The following is a 19,676-nucleotide window of genomic DNA, read 5'->3' on the forward strand; positions in this document are numbered from 1 at the left end:
AGGCCATTAAATGTAAATCAGTGCCAACGGATCAACAGCTTTATTCTTACTGGTAACTGGAACGACAAATGATGTAAATGTTTTCATCCTTCGGCTGCTTTGATTCTTTTTACTCCCCTCTGCTTTTTATAGATAGGTCAATAACAACCGAGGTCTTTTTTTTTTTTTTTTTTTTTTTTCTCCTTTACCCGTCACTTCAGAGTTCACAGCGCTGCAAGATCCTGATTGTTGGTAAATGTGTACGTGCCAAATCTTAGTGTTTATTTTTTTTCCCCATAGGTGTCATTTCAACATAAATGTCAAAATTCATGAATAATCATCAGATGTCCAGATGCTAAAATAAACTCAAAAGATTCACTGACCGTGTGACTCGTCTTACATTGTTTTTACCCGGCAGTCATGCCAAAACCGGTGGAAATAAACCAGTTTGTTGAACAATTTATTTTAGATTTCACCTTTTTGGTTTATACTTAAAACTGCAGTATGTAACTTTAATGATTTTTAAAATAAAAAACATTAAAACTCACTATGTTGCAATAAAATAAGGATAATCTGAAAAAAAAAAAAAAAATCAAGCTCCTCTGCCTAATCCCTGTGGTCCTACTGCCATCTGCAGACATACGCCACTCTGTTAGAAACAACCAATCAGAGACAGGAGGAGGGTTTTAGTGCTGTCAATCATCGCCCCGTTGCTCTCTGCTAGCCTTCCTCTAGGTTCCCACACAAGTCAGCAGGGATTGTGCCAGCTAATTAGCATGGCCACTGATCACGAGTAAACAGTATTTCTGTAATGGCAAGTTGTTTCTCTGCCATTAGCACATTCAGCAGCGTGTACATTAGCATTATTGCACACGCTGCTATACATTAGCATTATTGCACACGCTGCTATACATTAGTGTGGCTCTGACAGGTTATTTCTGACTGGAAACGGTGCATTGACTGAGGAACTTGACTTTTTTCAGTTTTTTTTTGTTGTCACGTTTCGCTGTCACAACATGGCGACAGTTGTAATAAATATGTAAATAATATATACATTGTTTATAAAAGTTACAAACTGTGGCAATTAACCACCATTTAACCACTCAACATGGAGAGTAAAGTTTTCAACATTAGAATTTTTATTTTGAAAATAAAATATACCCCTTCCCTCAGACGTATCTGTTCAGACATGCAGATTGTATTATTGAGGTTATTTTGCCCATGAAAGCTGAAACAAGTTATAGTTGTGATGAGCAAAACAGACAAATTTGATTGTGTGACCAAAGACAAAGACAACAAAACAGACGATTAGCTCGATGTTTTACATCCAACGATGCGTATTCCAGGTATTTATTTCAAACTCCTCATTTAAGGCATTAATGACGTCGTCGTAAAAACAGAAACGGCCCACCTGCGGGAAATATAAATCCGTGGGCTCATTGTGACATGTCGGGTTTGCAACCTGGAAAATGTCTCCCTTGCATAAAATAGTCATTCACAAACACTTAACATTAAATCACAGTTCTTATTTTCCAAACATGGCAGCTAAATGACACGGCACAGTCAAAGAAAAAAAATGCACGTCTGAGATGTGCATTACAGCCACATTAGAGAAATAAAACTATCACGTGTTCACATGCTTTCTTATTTGATTAATCTCTTTTCAGGTTAAAAGAAAAAAGAAATCTCACAGTAAATAGCAAACGAAATTAAAGCAGAGGTCTTCCGTTGAAAGACTGTCGTCAATGAAATGTGTTGCTAAGCTGTAAAAAGTTACTGATATGTTAGGAGAAGAAATGAACCTGAAACATTGCAAATAAAACTAATCTCTAGGCTGCATGTAAAGTATTTAAATCAATGCTTCACCTGGCAATACACGGTTCTTTATCTCTGTTATACTTATGCTAGTGGTCGTCTCCCCTTCTCCGGATTTTATTCATTTATTTTTTTTATTTATTTATTTTTTTTTTTTTACTTTTTTTTTGGTAGGCTCCACCACATAGAGAGGAGCCGGTTGAGGCGGCTTGGTGATCTGGTTAGCATGCTTTCTCGAAGATAATGGATGGATGGCTCCTGGTATATATACTGAACTATTTCACAGGGAAACCATTGGATAAAATAAGAACATATCAATCTGGATGTGAGATCAATTATTGCCTGCAGCACAACTGTAAGTCTTTTTTTTTTTCTGCTTATTGGCTCCGTGTCGATGCTAATGACCCGGTTTCACCACTGAGCTCTGCAAACAATGAGTACACATCTAAATGGTGCGGAGAGCGGAAACTATGCTATCTAAAGTGACTGCAAGTGAGCACGAAAGGAAGAGCAGGAGAATATTATACCAGAAAGCAGCGTGTGGACGATTTAAATAATAAAAAACAAATGGAAAGCGTCTGAATTGAATGCAAGAAGTACGCCGAGTATTGCGTGAACAAACGCTGATCGATTTCACAATTAGCTATACACGTTTTAAGTCTTTAATTTATTGCTTTAATTTTGTTTCGAGTTGGCACTTTTGGATCAGCAGTAACGACGAAAAAAAAAAAAATCGATATAAACGACACTGAGCGATACGGTATTTTTATACGAGGAAATGCCCCGTTACAACAATCCTAAAGGCTGGACCTAAAGTAACAGAACAACAAGTTTAACTTTATTTAGTCGAGAGCTAATCTACTTATACTCAGAGGAACACGGAGCTCTACAGGTGTCAGAATTATTGAGCTTCAATAAGCACGGGATAAAAATTGTTTGTAGAAGATCTAGACCAATGACTGGAAGCCGAAGACGCCCCATCAACATGCTCCACATGCATTTATGGTGCTAAATTAAGTCTTAATCAACACATTTCTTTACTTTTACAGACGAAGCGTAGGAGATTTTGGCAAAAAGAAAAAAAAAATGAAGTAAATAAAAATGGACTATTTGAGTGAGGGCAGCATTGTTTAAATTACTGGCACATTCATAAAGACAAACACAATATCTGTACTATTAAATAGCACTTTGATAGCATTACATACGGCAATCTGAAGGCATATCACTAACAGAGATTGAACTTGAGTAAAAACAACAAAACAAAACAAAACAAAACAAAACAAAAAAAAAGCACAATAAAGTCGTCTCCAGAACCCATCTGCTTAAAAGATGCACTGTCCGGTTCTGGGTCGGTACAAAATTGTCACACTTAAGAATAAAAATGTCATTTAGAAGAAAAGAACCAAACTGACTCAGTACCAATTTGATTTCATTTGCGTTTAAAATGAACCAAAAATAACTAACTTGTGCATTAAAAATGTTTTAATGACTTGTCAGGGCAGCTCGAGCAGACAAGGGAAGGAGTCCCACAAGGATGGCGATATTTGGTCGTGTCATCGTTCAAATGACAACATGCGTGTAGCGTGAGTGAAATATCCGTATCTGATTACACAGTGAGACAGAAAACTTCCACAGAGTTCCCTTTTTTACCCTGACATGAAAAAATGAAGAAAAAAAAAAAAAACACTGTAGAAAATAAACACTCAAACCAAAAAGGCATAAAAAAAAATTGAAAAAATGAATTTCTAACTCTGCCAGATTCCACTTACTGAACAATTAGCAGCCATGGAAGGGATCCGACGCGACACTGAGAGATAGATGCACGTTAAATCCATAAAAAGGCTCAGTGAAAACAATCGAAACAAGTTGCTGGTAGCTTAGTTTTGCTGTGTTAGGAATTATGCAACCTTAAGTTTGCAGCTTGAGTGTACAGCCAGCCCCGGCCTCCCGCGGCATGTACTGCATATCGGCTCCGACTTCTTTTCTGTGAGTCTGAATGCCGCCTCCCATCACTTTCCTCCTGTCCTCCTCCACGTCGGTGCCGATCATGGGAACTTTCACCCAGCCGTCAGTGGCCACGCCGTGTTTTTTCTGGTGTCTTTTGTAGTTGTCCCAGTGGCCGGTGGTGTAGCCGCACTCCTGACACTTGTACGGCTTCTCGCCGGTGTGCCGCAGCATGTGCCGCTTCAGGTTCATGCTCTGGTTGCAGCTGTAGTTGCACACGGGGCACTGGAAGGGCTTGGCGCCCGAGTGGACGCGCTGGTGGCGCTTGAGGTTGGCCAGGTTCCCGCAGGCGTAGTCGCACAGATGACACTTGTAGGGCTTCTCTCCCGTGTGCACCCTGTGGTGGCGCTTGAGGTTGTCGAAGTGCGCCGAGGCGTAGTCGCACTGGGGGCACTTGTACGGCTTCTCGCCGCTGTGAGTCTTCATGTGGCGCGCCAAGTGGTTGGGGTAGTGGGTGAGGAAGGGGCAGGCGGCGCAGGTGTAGACCTTGTCACTGCGCTCACCGGGGCTGTTCGGAGACGATGAGGAGTCCTTGGTCAGCATTTCAAGGGTACACTTGGCACAAATCTGGGCTGAGGAGCCGTCCTCGTCCTCCAGGACGACCCCGCATAGCCGGCAGGTAAACGGGAAAAGTGGAGTCGGGAGCGCTGCGCCTTCGGCCACGGACCCTCGAGTAGTCCTGCTGCTACCGCTGCCGGTCATCTCCAGCAGAGAGGGAGGCTGGTGGCCAGGAGCTGGGTTGGACGCAGGGATGGGGGGAGGAGATGCTCCCTTCAAGTTATCAAAGACCGACAGGTAGTCACTGTTCTGGGCCCCCAAACTCAGGTTAGAGGTTGGCCTTGCAACCTCAGAGACTTTGGGGGCAAAAAAACCCAAACAAACAAAAAGAAAAAAGTTACAGAGTGAGTTATTAAGTCATATGAAATATATTTCAAGACAGTTATAGTAACAATTGAAAGTGCTTTGCAAAAACATTTATATCCCTTTAAAGCTGCATTATTTAACTTTTATTAAAATAAAATAAGTTTTCTACATTTTTAAAACTGACAGTATGACATGAGAAAGGTAATCTGTGAAATATTTTTATTTTTTAAGCTTCTCTGGCTCCTCCCAGTGGTCTATTTACAGAAATACACCCGTGCCAGTCAGAAACAGCCAATCAGAGCCAGGAGCTATACAGCTCCTCCCCCACATCAGAGCCTGCTGTTAACTAGCAGGGCCGCTGATGACACCGAGTAAACATTAATCTTTAACATCCTGCAACATTAAGTTGTTTCTGTGCCTTTAGGACATTAAGCAGCGTGTACACACGGTTGACTGACAGCATTAAGACCCTTCATTCTGGCTCTGATTGGTTGCTTCTGACCAAGCTGTGTATTGCTACAGATGGCAGTAGGACCACAGGGTGAAGGCATAGGAGTTTGATTGTTTTCATCCAATCAGATCAGATATGGTAGCAGTTTTAACAAACTTGCAAAAAACATATTTTTTTTTATAAAAGTTAATTACAATTATGTTACAACCAACTTCAATTAAGTTGATTTTTTATTTTTTTTGTGTGTTGTCCAATAGTTAAAATTACAGGAAGTCTTACCTGAAGCACCAGTCACTTCCTCATTGGGTCTTTGCTCACTCCCAGGTCTCTTCAGGCTGTTGTGGCCACACACAGGTTGAGGTGGAGCGTCCTGCCCCACCCCTGCAGAGTGCATCTGGGGCAAATTAGGCACATGCATGCGCTGGTGCCTCTTGAGGTTTCCAAGGGAACTGCAGGCGAAAGCGCACGTCTCACATTTGTAGGGTTTTTCCCCAGTGTGGATGCGCAAGTGTCTCTGCAGGTTCACCAGCTGGGCTGAGGCGTAAGTGCACAGAGGGCAGTTGAAGGGCTTCTCCCCGTTGTGCGTCTTCATGTGACGCTTCACGTGGTTGGCATAGCGAGAGGAAAAGCCACAGAGGTGGCACGAGTGCTGCTTGAGCAGTCTGTCCTCGGCGGACAGTTCTTCCTTGTCGCCCACCCCGTTCCCCAAGCCCTCGCAATCAGGCTGGGAATTCGTACGAATCTGCAAACCGGAGCGAACCCCGCCGCCGCTCCCGAAAGGAGAGCAGAAGTCTGAGCTTTTCGCCTCCCTGGAGGCTTTGCAACACCTAAGGCAGTAAGGCCCAACCAGGTCCATGCCCAGGCCGAGAGGTTCGTCGCGGAGCTGTCCGCAGACCCTACAGGAAAGGTAAGGAGGAAACATTGGCTCGGATTGAGTCCCTCGGCTCTGGCATTCCCTCCTGTTGTCGGCTGTGCTGCGCGAGTTGTCCGTTTCACTTTCCATACTGAGCTGGCTGTAGGAAGAGCTCTCCTCATCACCCAGAGGACACACGGAGAAACCGATCTCAGCAGCTACTTCTATAAAACAAAAAACAAACACATTTCATCCTAAAGGCCCACAAAGTGAATACAACTCTCACAAATGTGCACAGCTTAAAAAAACAAACAAACAAAAAAAAACAACATGATTTTGAGATGAAGTTTGAAGAACAAACACAATGCAGTTAAAGTCTTTTTTTTTAGATTCCATTTACGTTCCTTATTAAGAAAGTATTTTCTATGGGACACTGCTGTTTGCATAAGTGCTCCATAAAAGTGGCTCCCAGTTCAACAGACAGAACAAAACTACATTTGTTATGATTCCATCTACCGTATCCTAAAGAAGTGTTTACACGCCTTGAATTTCTCCTATTGAGTCGTAAACTTCTGTTGTTTTTACTGAGATTTTCTGTGATCAATCAACACAAGGCGGCATACAATTCTAAAAAGGTTTTCATTTTTACCCCCAACAAATATTAACCTAGATAGAGTGCAAAGTTTTTAATCAATTTAATCACTAAAAATAAAATTCCTTTTCCCACAGGTACAACAAGAACACTTTCTGTCACTTTATGGCTTGCGGAAAACTACAAACATGACTACGTCTTAATTTCTTTCAACCTCTGCTGCCTTCTTACTTCTCTTCTTTAAAGAACGTATCCGTGGAATGTTAATGGAGGTTAAGAGTTGTTCTTTCAACACCTGAGCTGCAAACCGCTGCAGCTCCCCTGGTGACAGCCCAATCCTTTTGGCTGCTTCTCCTGCTAAAGCTGGGTGTGCGGTTCTACCACGACGACTCTTTAAGCAAACTTGGATGATATGAGTTATGAGATTTAATTTTCCCTTGGGATGAAATGTTTTTGGATTTGAATGTCTTAATTGAAAAGCTCCATTAATACCAAAAGCAAATTACTTGTTCATTAATTGTTTGCGCTGAACTTCTACAGGGCTAGCAGAGTAAAGGGGGGCAAACACAATGCAAACCAACATTTTTCAGATTTTTAATTTTTTTGTGAAAAGCGCTGCTCCTTTTTCTCTCCACTTCACAATTATGCACTATTTTTTTGTTGGTCTATTATTTAAAGCCCCAGTATATTACATACATACATACATTTATGGTTCTAACATGACAAAAGTAGGAAAAATCTAATGAACAGGAATACTCTTAGTAATCAGACGGTGCATATATTAACCAAACGGTGTGGCTGCATAGAGTGAAACGAGCCAGCTCTTCCTTTTCCACTACGTTACGGTGAGCCTTCACTATGTTCATGTCACTTCAACCGTCTTAAGACTTAGCTATGATAATTCCTATGGACATGTTCAAACAAGCTCAGCTGCTTTCACCGTTTCTCAAATTAAAACCTGAGCACAGAATTCATTTCAAACTTCAGTGTGCACAGCGGAGGCATTCAGGGCGGGGTTGGCACTTTGCCACACACACAGCTACACAGACAATGTTGAGTGTAGAAAACGGATAAAAAAATAAAACAGATTAAAGAGAAGAGGTGGAAAAGTAAATGTAATGACATTTTTGAACATTAAAAACTCACTCCCTTAAGTGATAACTTGTAGCAAAGAAAACAAAACAAACAAAAAAAAAAACTTTCAGGCAGACAAAGCCTCACTTCACAGTAAAATCCTTTTAGTGAATGAAATGATACTCACAGACTAAGCCGAGTGTATTTTTAGAGGTAGGAAAATCTATTTCTCCCAGACGGTGGAGTAAAAAGATTCAATGCTTTGACGTGCCGAGCTCTCGAGGGCCGAACGAGCAGGACCGAGACCACCTTCCTCTCCAGATGCTGAAGCACAAAGTGAGGAAGGCGAGATCTGGAGCCGGCCTTTTATCCCGGCCCATGGAAACCCCTCATGGATGATTACCAGGCCTAATGATAATTATGATGACTGCAATGGTGAGGCTGCTGCTTCTGATGATGATGATAATGATGATGATGATGAGGCCAGAAGATGATGATGATGATGATGATGATGATGATGATGAGGCCAGAAGAAGATGATGATGATGATGATGATGATGATGATGATGATGATGATGATGGGGAAACGATAATGGAGGTAGAGTAGCGTGAGCAGAGGCAGCACATGATGATGAATAAATGCCTTCTCATGATGATGTCCTTGATGGTAATGGTCCCGTCTTTATGTCCCTTATATAACGTTCGCGTCTCGGCTCCTTCTTTCGCTTTCTCGTTTTTCAGTTCACTCGGTCTGACAAACAGCCACGCAGCGAAATGTGTGCTGCCTGTTACACGCCATCGCCAAAAACTGCAGCGATGTAGGTGGAAAGCATAACAAATAGAAAAAAAAGAAAGAAACAAAAACAAAACAAACAAACAAACAAAAAAAAAACAAAAAAAAACAAAGAAACAACCAGGCTAACAAATGAATAAAAACACCGAGGTCGTGTGTCAATCCTTTCGGTTTGTGAGACGAGACAAAACAGAACCCAAAGTTCAAGAGAACAAAAAGTGGAAAGGCTTCGAAAGAAATCCGTGAGCCGCCGTCTTTTGTTCTTACAACTGGGTTTCAAACCACAAAAGATTAAAGTAATACTTCATATGACAATATTTTTTCCCCCCTGACATTAATAAATTATAGGATGTATTGATCACCTTACTAAATTTCGGTAAACGTTGGAACTTCTAATTACATGCCAATTAATTAGTTGTCCAAAGGCTGAGAAATCATTAAAAACATCTTTTTTTTTCACCTTTTGGAACAATGTGTTTTGCCCTTTCTGTTATGGAAAGACAGTTTTCTCTTCAGACACAAGAACACTTTTTAAGAAATGGCAGCTTATCAATTGATCGTTAGTCAATCGTTTACCAGTCAACTTTAGATGAACTCATTAATCAATAACTTTCATCCAATACAACGCATCCAGTTTAATTTTCACCATTATAATAAAAAAAAAAATAGCTTTAAATCAGAAGTCATCTTCAGCATCATTAGCAGGCTGTAGCCTAACTCATCATTTTAATACCTCGCATTCAAGTTTTTTTATGACTTGTCCGACATCAAATATTCAATTTTGCAACTGGGAATCTAAAATGAAGCAGCGAAAAACTTACAAGAGTTGGAGACGTCTTCAACACCAAATGACTGCAATGGAAAGTGTGAAGCTAAACCAGATTTCCTCTAGAAATATGTTGCGTTTTAATATTTCAAGATAAAGCCTGGACATACAAATATTTGTCAATAGTTGTTTTTTTCAAACTTACCCGCACCGTAAAAAACAATCAATTCAAACTCAACATATTCCAGACTTTGTAGGAACCCTGGTTTTATGTTTAAATACGACATAAAACCAGACTCAGCTTTACGGTGGTTTTCACCAGTTTGAGAATTTAAAAAACATAGACACAAACTCAGTTCCTAAAAAATAGATAAATAAATAAAAGTCCCACAAACCTGCAAACTTTTCCAAGCCTAGAATTCTGTCGTGGTCTGCATCACCAAACACAAGGTCTTGTTCTAGAAGGAAGTCTGTGTCTAAGGGAAGGTTTCCAGGAGCGTCAGCAGCTACACCATCTTCAGAATCCACTGTGGTCAGAAAATAAATAAATAAATAAATAAATAAATAAATAAAACATTTAATGGTTTGAAATATTTGAAACAGTCCACATAAAGCCTTTGGTGTTTTCTCCAAAGACACTAAGGTAAACAAAAACTGTTAACAGCGGCCGAATGTTGCTCTTTTTATCGCAACTACACCAGATGACACCTTAAAATTTTACTTTGTAAGGATTTTATTACAGTTTCATAATGTAAAACTGACTCTTCCATAAAAATGACACCTCTAATTTAAGTCAACAAAATTACTGGCACCTACATACTGTAAAATACTAGTAAAATTGTAATGTTTTGAAGAAATTTTCCATTTTTACTTTACTTTTTTTTAGGTTGGTGAGAAATGTTTAACTAATCTGTGATTTTCTTTTTCTCCCCGAAGGGTCTAAATGTGACATGATGCACTGAATTCTGTTTGCCACTCTTCAAAATAGGAAAGAGAAGAGACGACACTCTTTCAAGAAAGGCAGATGAGCGTTAAATCTTCTTACGACAGGAAATGGCTTCACTTGCCCATTTCTTCCTGGAGAAAAAGCGTATTTTTAACCACCCAAAATGTAGATATTTGTAATTTGCTAAATGCCACCGAGACTTAGATGAGACTTAAAGCTTGGGACACACTACATGACTTTCACAGTCTTTACAGATTTTGGAAAGACTGACGTCACGCTAACAGACCTGTTGAGGGATTACAGACTATGAGATTTATCAAAACAACTAAAGCCAGGTAAACGCATCAAATTTCCAAGGGCAACAGTAAAACAGATCCATAGGTGGGGCTAAAAGAAGATACTTTCAAAATTTGTACAGGCTGTATTTCTGCGCCGACTCCCCTGCTTCTGGGCCGATTTCTTTTCGAAAGGTCCCGAGAGCGCTGGTGTGCATTTGCCTCTGCCAGGAAATCAAAACAACAGTTTTCAATGGACATTTCAGCAAGATAATGATCCAGAAAACTCCCCAAACTGAACAGAAACGGTTCACTGGACATAAAAAGTAAGTCCCCTGCATTAAATCCAATGGCAAACTTTTGGGTGAGCTGAAGAAAAAGAGAGCACAAGAGACGACCAAGGAGTTTGGATTATCTGTAAATATTGTTTTTACTTTACAAAAATCACGTATGGGAATACCAAGTTCTCTCCTAATGGTAAAGACGCAGTACAAAGAGTATGAAGACTACACAAAAGTCCTTAATCTAAAAAACAAAAAAACAAAAAAAACTCAATATGTCAGCGGCACTGTTTATGAAGAATATATCAAATACATCGGGTACATCTTCAAAATATAGCTCGATAATATAGTCATATTTTAATTTCACATCAAACTGCAAAAATGATCAAACACAGAACGAAAACAGCAAAATCTTACGTCTTCTAAAATCCTTCCTGAAGTCGTTTTTAAATAAGTTTGAGAACAGCCCAGTGGTAACTGAACAGCTGATCTTCGAGTCAATTTGATGTGAAGACATGGACCGAGAACAGAAACCGTTTCAAATGATGGTTCTGTTGTTCAGGACTTATGTAAAAACAACAACAACAGTCAACTTTAAGAAGATCCATAGAGCACCTACACTTGACTGGCTGTGGATTCTGCTGTTTTTTTCTTGGCATCTTCCGGTCAGCCTCTCTCTTCTGTCCAGCGTCTTCTTCCAGACTTCCACAACCATCAGCTCATTGTCATCTGTTCGGATAAAATATTTTGAAAGTATCCAATTCCCCCAATCAGCCACATCATTGTGCGCATGCACCCAACATCCGAGCTCCTCTCTAAAGGTCTGCGGTCCTGTCAGGCACCCACACATTTGCAGCAGCTCCCATAGATGACAGACGCTTGACTGGACTGAAATCTTTAACAATTTAAAGGCCTAGTCAATGTCTTTAATAGGCTTTGAAGGTCAAGCCACTCACATGCAAACTTAGATTTTTTTATTCTGCATGATCAAATGCTCTCAATTATGCTACAGTCATGGAGAGCAGGAAGGCGTTATGCTTGCATAATTAGCTAACGATTATTACAGTCCAGACGATTCTTCGCAATATGCCTGAGATGTTTATTAACACAGCAATAACAATAAGTTTGTGACATACTGTGCAGCCCTAGTGGGCACATTATCCTGACAAACGAGGGCGCTACCAGTAGGGAATACTGTTTTCCTTTAGGGAGTAACAATTTAAGTGAAACGTGGGAAAAAAACTGTGTCCAGAACTTAAAAATTTCCAAACGCCTTTTTTTTTTTTTATTTAAATCCTCGAAAATGAGCCAGATTCTTCCAATGTGATGTGTTCAATTTAAAAAAAAAGAAAAAAGATACACAGATCACAATGGCTGCACACCGCACACATTATTACCCAGAGCTACACAAACAAAAGCCATTTTGTTTGTGGCTTTTGAAGGCACTGTACGGACAGTGCCTTCAATAAGTACCTGTACCCCCTAACCTTTTCTCATGTTGTCATGATACGACAATCTATGATTTATTGAAAAGGGATCGACCAACACGTAATGGTGCAAAACTTAATAAGTTTCAAAAGTTTTTTGTTTTTTTTTGTACAAATAAAAATGCCTTTAGAAGTCACTTAATTACCAAATTAAGTCCAACTATGTATAATTTATTCTTAGTATAAGCTATTTTTTGAAGGCCTCCAATGTTTGCTTGATAATTTTAGCGAACAAGCAGCGTCATGAAGACAAAGACACACACCAGACAGGTCAAGCAGAAAGTTGTGGAGAAGTTTAAAGCAGGTTCAATGTATACAGAGATATACAAAGCATTTAGCATCTCACAGAGATCAATTCATTATTCTAAAATGAAAAAAATAAATAAATAAAAAATAAGAAAAGAAAAATGGCACAACTGTAAATCTACCAAGACATAGCAGTCTAATCAAACTAGCGCCCGGGGAAGGAGAGCATTAATCTGACAAGAGGCCCATGGTGTCTCTGGAGGAGCTGCAAAGATCTTCAGCTCAAGTCAGAGAGCGAGAGAAGCTGTCTGCAGGACTTTCATGCACTCCACAAATCTGGCCACTTTTCCACCCTTTTGTGGAAAAGTACCAAGATGAAAGTGGGGCAGCAAAAATCTAGAAGGAAGTTTTCTGGTCAGAAAACCTCTTTGCCGATGTGGCCAGCATGCAAACCGCTATGTGCTGAAGATAACTCACACTGCTTATATACGACCATGAGCACAACGTCCCTTACTGCGAGATACGGTGGGAGCAACATCATGCTGTGGACATAAATATCTTTAGTAGGAATGAGGGGGATTGGGAAGGGGGGTGGAGGGGAGCAATGCTGATGTGAAGATATATGGAATTGAACACAGGATGATTCTGGAAGAAAACCTGCTCAAGACTTCAGATCGGGGAAGAGGATTAGCTTCCAACAGGCAGGAATGAGGAACTATCACGCAGTTCATCATGATATTTAAGGGAACAACAATAAAGTCTGCAAGGTTTCCTGACCTTATAGAAAAAATAAATAAATAAAATAATATATATATATTCCACTCTTGACTCCATGAGATCAGGAATAAAACAGTATATTTAAAACTATAATTAAATACAGCCCACAGTGGTGAACAAATAAAAACTGAACTACTGAATTTATTTGGTGTCCTGATGTACCTGATTGTTGTTCTTGTCCCAGCCATACAAGCTAGTGCTAATAACTACTTTTTTTAATCTTATTTATAATAAATGCTTAAAAAAAGTAAATCACAAGATGCTTTTAAGTCCATTTTGCTCGTAGAACAGCCAATACAACCCAACAATTGCCTCTATAATCTGTAATCTGTAACAGTAATTGGTCATTCCAAATTGCCCTTTAAAGGATGGATAGATTTTCATTTACATTGGAACCTGAGAAAAAAAGTTTGTTTTGTTTTTTTTAATTCATCTTAGGATCATTCAATTATAATCTTCACCAAGTAAAATTGACTTGGAGTTCCGTTTTCAAAACGTAAACAAAGTGATATTTCTAGCCATAAGAATAACGTCAACGGAACAATTTTGACTTTATAATATATTATAAAGTCATATAAAGTCAAGTCATATAAATGTGTATATCGAGAACAATAAACATCATCGTCTTTCTTGCCCGGTCTCAAGAATCTAGGATCAGTGCAATTTAAGGATCGCAAAGTATAAATTTGAGACGGCAATTTAATATCAGAATAGTTCCCCCTCCCCGTAGTTTGTTACCACGTTACAATGAACAAAGCTGAAACATAACAGCTGAAAAAAAGGGTATAAACCACTGCAGGGCGCATTCTCATTTCCATGTGGAGCATGTGCAGAGCGTAAACAAAAGCCATTAAGATGCTTCAGCAAAAATGGCTAACAGATTCGCTCTGGAATTGTAATACAGCATGAACAAATCCTGTACTAGGCAGTAAAACAAAGCTGAAATGCCTTTATTTACTGCAGGACACAATTGCACAATGCAAACATGAAAAAATGTCAGCAACGTTTCAGTGTCCGATGTTAACCAGTCCTATAAGAAGCTAAAATTAAAAGTGTCCTCGTTGTTGTGCAGTAATGAGTAACAAGAACCATCTTTAGTGAATATTTCAGCAGCAGAAAAACATAGTTAGCCGAATAGCTAATGTCAACTTCACTGGTTAGCTATCAAGCTAACTTACCTAGATACCGTAAATATTCCAGTCGAGGGGAAAGGTTTTTATCTGCGGTAAATTGTTCATTAGACGAGAAGAATATTTCCTCAAACACCCGACATCTGTAGATCCGCCATGTCTTCATGGGCTGCGGTGACAAAGAAAGGCAATTAATGGTATTTTTCATAACTTAATTGATTTTCTGACTCGCCTGTAAGCCAACGGTAACAACAACTACGACAGTACTTCCGGGTTTTGCCTTTCAGAGTAAAAGCAAGTCAGCTTTCTTTTACTCAACACAAACTTTGTGGTACTTTGTATTTTAAATACTGTTTAATTGCTTTGGTGGTGATTTCCCTCGGTATATTTGGGGGGAACGATAGAAAACTATTATTCTAATTTGCCCAAAACGTACTCATTTTTTTTTTGTTTATCCTTCAGTTCTTAACCTGAAATAGTAATTTTCGTACTTTCTACAAACGTAAAAAATAAGATGGTAAATCTATTAGTGTAATTCATTAGTCCAGACAAAAATCTCACAATTCTACTTACATACATCTAATACCCTTAATCCAAATTACCCATCGTCAAATTTAGAGTGCATTTTATGTGCATTAATTGTCTCAAACTTTTTCATATTTTGTCATATTACAATTAGCAATTTTAATAATATTTCTATGTGTTCCTGTTGAAGTTGTTCCTGTTGAAGTTGAGCATCTTTACGGCATCATGCAGCCACCATAATGTTTCACTTTAGAGGTGATGTAGAATATGTGTATAATATGTGATTTTTAAAATGTTCTACTACTGAACATTTGTAGAACATGGTATGCATCCTCCCTGAGTCAAAAGCTTTAGAAAACTACTTTTAACTGCAATTACAACTCTCAATCTTCTTGTCTTGAAAATTTCCTACCAACTTTACACAACTGCAGACTAATATTTGTACACTTTATTTGTAAAACAAGGACGAGGCCATATAGAAACATTAATATTTAAGTCTAATTGGACTTTAGTCTGCACTTTGAGGTCATTCTAACATGATTATGCTTTTACCTCAGTCATTCTATTTGACTTCTGGCTATAGTCAAACAGAATGACTAGCCATTTTATTTGGCTAAAGAATGGCCAATAGAATAATTATAGTCTGGTATACTGGTAATTATTCAGGATGCAACTCCGCCCAATTTCTCATTAATTCTCACTTTTCTGATCGATATCTTACTTTCTCTTTGACACACAGCCTTGTAGCTCAAAAAGTTTGATTTTGATCTTACCTGGCAAGAGCGTCGTCTTCGCCTTTGCTCTGTTCGCTATGGTTACGTCTTTTATTTTGAAGGTTTGTGGTTCAAACCGGATGTTTTGATTTTCCTGGCGGGATGAATCTTGACTATTGTGCGCCAACATTTTGTTTCCGATACTAAAAACATTCCCTACGGTTTTCTCTCAACATCTGTTTACTAATGTTAATATTTTGGTCAAATGAGATTAGGGGATTATGTGAATGATATAATATATAGCACATATCGGGTATGCAAACCTCAAAAATATAAACACATTATGGATTTAATTATATTTAAACCTACTAAAGTGCAGCATATCAATGACTTAACTCAGAGGTTCCCAAACTGTGGGGCGCGCCCCCTGGGGGGGCGCCGTGCCATTGCAGGGGGGTGGGGGGAGCCGTTTGAATGAAAATAAAAAAACAAACACAAAAAACCATGACTGCTGTATGCGCTGGGTTTTTACCTTAGAACGGCCAACTCTCTGTTATTCCTCAGTAAATTTGATACAGTAGAGGCTTCCACACTTCCCATATCTGTGTCCTCTGTCTCTTTTATCAGCAGTTAAAACTGTTTAATCCGTTGTTAACATGTTGTAACCTGTTTTTCCGAGCCGCCTTTAAACGCAACATGAGCGCTACGACGCTCGCGCTGGGTTTACACCTGTGCGGCAGTGAAGGAGATCTGCTACTGCTGTGCAGAGCTACGCAGGTGTGTTATAATCATGACAGCAAAACGCAAAGAACTTTTCACAGTTTTTCCCCCAAACTGACCGACTGAGTTGAGTAAAGCTGTTGGATGCAGGTAATGTTAGCTAAAGGATGACTAGCTAGCTAATATCTATACAGCACCTTAAGCTTAAGAAGTAGCCTGTAGGCTACCGATGTTGTTGTCTATGTTCAGCTACGTACATTAATTTTGCTCCCAAAAAAGTCGATTCATTCTCTAATTAAATTAGGTCTGGATTAAGTCACCTTGAAATTAGTCTGATAATTATATTAATTAACAAACTATCTCAAGAACAAGACAGTAGACCTTTTTTTTATTTTTAACATCTCTGAAAATTGTTCAATACAAAATAATTTAATGCAAACATATTGTAATAAACGCTTATGATTTGGAGTGCATTTGTAACATTGCTACTTTGCTGTTTGTACTGTACTGTTTGTACTCTTACTCTAAATAGCATTGCAACAAGTCCTGTTATCTGTGGCAGGTCAGAGACAAACACTACAGATCAAAAACTGAACAAGAGCTTATCAACGAGACTTGAAGCGGGGGGAATGTAGAACACTTCAAGAACTTTGAACACATCGTCAACTGCAAAATGATCAAATACTGACTTAATCTGGTCTGGTTTAAACAACTGAAGGATAGCAAAGTGAAGGTTTATCAGAATTTCTAAACAGTCTGTGTTTCTTAAAATTCTCAGTGTCATTAACATCCCCTTACTGGTAAGGGGAACTTAAATGACAGGCATAACCACACAAACCAGCTTAGAAGAGCCTACGTAATGCTATTTTGATGTGTGAAACATGGAGGAAGAGTTTGAGGTCATTCTGTAAAATGAGAAATCATCTTGAGGCCCCTCTGCTAAAACCTGTGGGCCCTAAGCAGTAGCTTACTTTGCTTATGCTTCTGACTCTGAATGTGGCTTTGTTTTTGTTTTTTTTAAAAACATTTTTATATATGTATTTATTTTTAATAAAAACCACTTTTTTTTTTCTTCCACTTCAGAACTGTGCTGTGCAGTGCTCTGTGTTAGCCTAAGATAACATTTGAAAAGTTAGCAGTAATGAAACAAAACGTGAAAAGGTTCAAGGGGTGTCAAAACTTCAGCAATGCGGATGCTATTTTTGGAACAGCAGCCATACACATACGTCTGTGGGGTTCAGCGTGTTTTGTTATGGGGCTGGTGTGGGAATTATAAATAGGGGATCCTGGGATTCTGCGTCACTTTTCAGGCTGCTGTCACTGCAGTGTGCAAAAGCCACCGGGGTTGCCACCGCTAGACTGGCTCGAAGACACCCTCTCCTTCTCGGGCTGACCACCGTACCCGCCCCCCCTTTGCCCCCTCCGCTTTGCAGCTTTGTCCATCCCATGATCCGCTCTTTGTGCGGCAGCAAAGAGGAGGAGACGGTATCTGTGCTACTGTTCGCTCCTGGATGGGGAGGAGCCAGTTGTGGATTGTGTACGCTGCATAAGCGAAAGAGGCGCTGCATAGAGGAGGGGAAAAGGTAAGAAAACGCAATTTTTACGCAATGGAAATGATTTAGGTGTGATCCGCTACGGAGGATAACATTAGGATGCGCAATCGGACGGGTTTGTTGTTGTTTTCAGCCGAGTCCATGTGGGATGCAATGGAGGTAGAGGTGAATGCGACTGTGCATCGCCTGTTAAACATGCCACTCCCTGCAACAGCACGCTGATGCGCTGGACAAACCCCTTCGTAAATCATTCAAAAAATGTATATAAAACGTGACAATAACTTTGAAATGCGCGAGGAGGCCCTGAAGGGCTGATTTTTGTCGGTGTGCTGTTATAGTTCATTGTATCTAAAGCTGCACGTCCTGTATAGCCTTTTGCTCACTTAGGCCTGGTTAAAGAGAATTTTGGACATAAATTGTATAATTAAATATATCAAAAAGTTTGGGAGGACTGCCGCCCTTTTTGTACATTTTCATAAGTCAAAACCCCTTAATAATAGGCAGCATTTCAACATAATTTCATGAAGTGGTTACTTAATAGCTTCTACGGCAACATATAACTACAGGCTTTCAGAGTGGAGCTGTGTGTTTTGGTCAGGAATTCCTCTGAAAGCATCAGTGTGTGCGTGCGTGCGTGCGCGTGTGCGTGTGTGTGTAGGCTGAGGTCATTCTCGTGCTTCTAAAACCCGCATTGCTGCTGTGGGCATCTGTCCAGCGCACAGATATGTTTAAATGCCAACGGGTTTCCCTCTTCAGAGGCTGCAAACATGGCCCCCAGATTCAAAAGAAACTTCATCATTAACAGGTGTCAAAGAGGACGACAAATAAAGAAAAGAAAAAAAAACTGCTGTAAAGAGAGGAGGTCAAGAGAAAAGCCAGAAAACTGTTTCTTTTCCCTTTGAGAGGGTGGCGGGGATTTCTAAGGAGGACGAGCAGCTTCGGGGCAGAATTCAGATTGTGAAACAATCCCATCTGTCATTGTCCTTTTTCAGCACTTGCAATAGCATATGTTCTGTGCATTTAGTATTCAGAGTTGTGCAATTTAGAAACATTATTTCCACAAGTCCCTATGAGAATTTTGCTGTAAGCATTTGACCTAAAATGGGCATTCTGATTACACAGATGCAGGTGTTTTCACCCTCTTGCACTTCTTCAATATATTGTTTTAAGTTAGTCTGTGTTCTTTTGCTTCTACCATCCAATTCTTAAAAGTAGTAAAAGTATGAGAAGCTTAACAATTAGAACAGGTTTGAGAAAAAATAAAAATAAAACAGTGGAGCTCTTTTTAAACAATGCTTCACTTTTACTCTTTGGAGTTTTTTTTTGAGCCTTTAGTCTTTACTTAGCGAGTGACTTGCAGCTGCATTAGATGACAATCAGGTGATTTTAATGGAACGTTCATTTCTTCTACTTTCCCAAAGTCATTGTGTCTCTTGTGTTAAAAGAAAGTTGTTTTTATATGAAATTGTCCATTTTTTCTTTACATATAAAAAATTTGCTCTTTTATTTTATTTTTTTTTTTATTTTTAGTTTTTTATTATTTTTGCCTGTGATGTTTTCCGACGAATCCTGTCCAAATCTGTGCTGCCTGTTCCGAAACGACATACTGAATCATATCCAAGAATACAGTATGACTACAAGCTGCTCTTTTATGTTGTGTAATGATGTGAATAAGTAAAACTTTTTTTTTTTATAGAGCACCTTTCGAGATAAAAATTGCAAAGTGCTTCAACACGCAGGAAATAAAATAAAAGTTCACAAAGCTAAATTAAACAAAAGTAGATAAAAAAAGAAGTATTCAAAGGAAGTTAGTTCCAAAGTTTTATTTCTTT

General features: G+C 39.3%; 2 protein-coding genes across 3 annotated transcripts in view; one reads left to right on the top strand and one right to left on the bottom strand.

Moving 5' to 3' along the window:
* Positions 1-1,292: 1,292 nt before the first annotated feature.
* On the bottom strand, positions 1,293-14,599 carry znf513a (zinc finger protein 513a). 2 transcript variants are annotated; one of them, XM_007552923.2, is made up of 5 exons: positions 14,382-14,471; positions 11,313-11,422; positions 9,587-9,718; positions 5,393-6,190; positions 1,293-4,652 (listed from the first exon to the last, which is right to left on the bottom strand). In XM_007552923.2, the coding sequence occupies exons 2-5, from the start codon at positions 11,350-11,352 to the stop codon at positions 3,703-3,705; spliced, it is 1,920 nt and encodes a 639-aa protein (XP_007552985.1). In that variant the 5' UTR covers positions 11,353-11,422; positions 14,382-14,471; the 3' UTR covers positions 1,293-3,702. The 2 variants fall into 2 exon arrangements, with proteins under 2 accessions (XP_007552985.1, XP_007552984.1); XM_007552922.2 differs by lacking the exon at positions 11,313-11,422 and having other exon boundaries at positions 14,382-14,599.
* A 3,089-nt stretch (positions 14,600-17,688) lies between these two features.
* The window catches only part of LOC103138645 (E3 ubiquitin-protein ligase RNF19A), a 19,718-nt gene continuing 17,730 nt past the window's right edge, over positions 17,689-19,676 (top strand). The window contains exon 1 of the mRNA XM_007552928.2: positions 17,689-17,874. The gene's annotated coding sequence lies outside the window, so the exon portion shown is untranslated. The remainder of the gene's footprint in view (positions 17,875-19,676) is intronic.

This window comes from Poecilia formosa, unplaced genomic scaffold (genome assembly GCF_000485575.1).
Source record: "Poecilia formosa unplaced genomic scaffold, Poecilia_formosa-5.1.2 Scaffold53, whole genome shotgun sequence".
Lineage (NCBI taxonomy): Eukaryota > Metazoa > Chordata > Actinopteri > Cyprinodontiformes > Poeciliidae > Poecilia > Poecilia formosa.

What these genes read in the sequence shown, in the direction of transcription:
- znf513a (XM_007552922.2), bottom strand. Translation starts at nt 14,541, where the DNA reads ATGAAAAATACCATTAATTGCCTTTCTTTGTCACCGCAGCCCATGAAG. An exon ending in GGAATATTTACGGTATCTAG is followed by an intron (nt 9,719 to 14,381) that starts GTAAGTTAGCTT and finishes TTCTGACCACAG; the next exon opens with TGGATTCTGAAGATGGTGTA. An exon ending in AGGCTTGGAAAAGTTTGCAG is followed by an intron (nt 6,191 to 9,586) that starts GTTTGTGGGACT and finishes TTTGTTTTATAG; the next exon opens with AAGTAGCTGCTGAGATCGGT.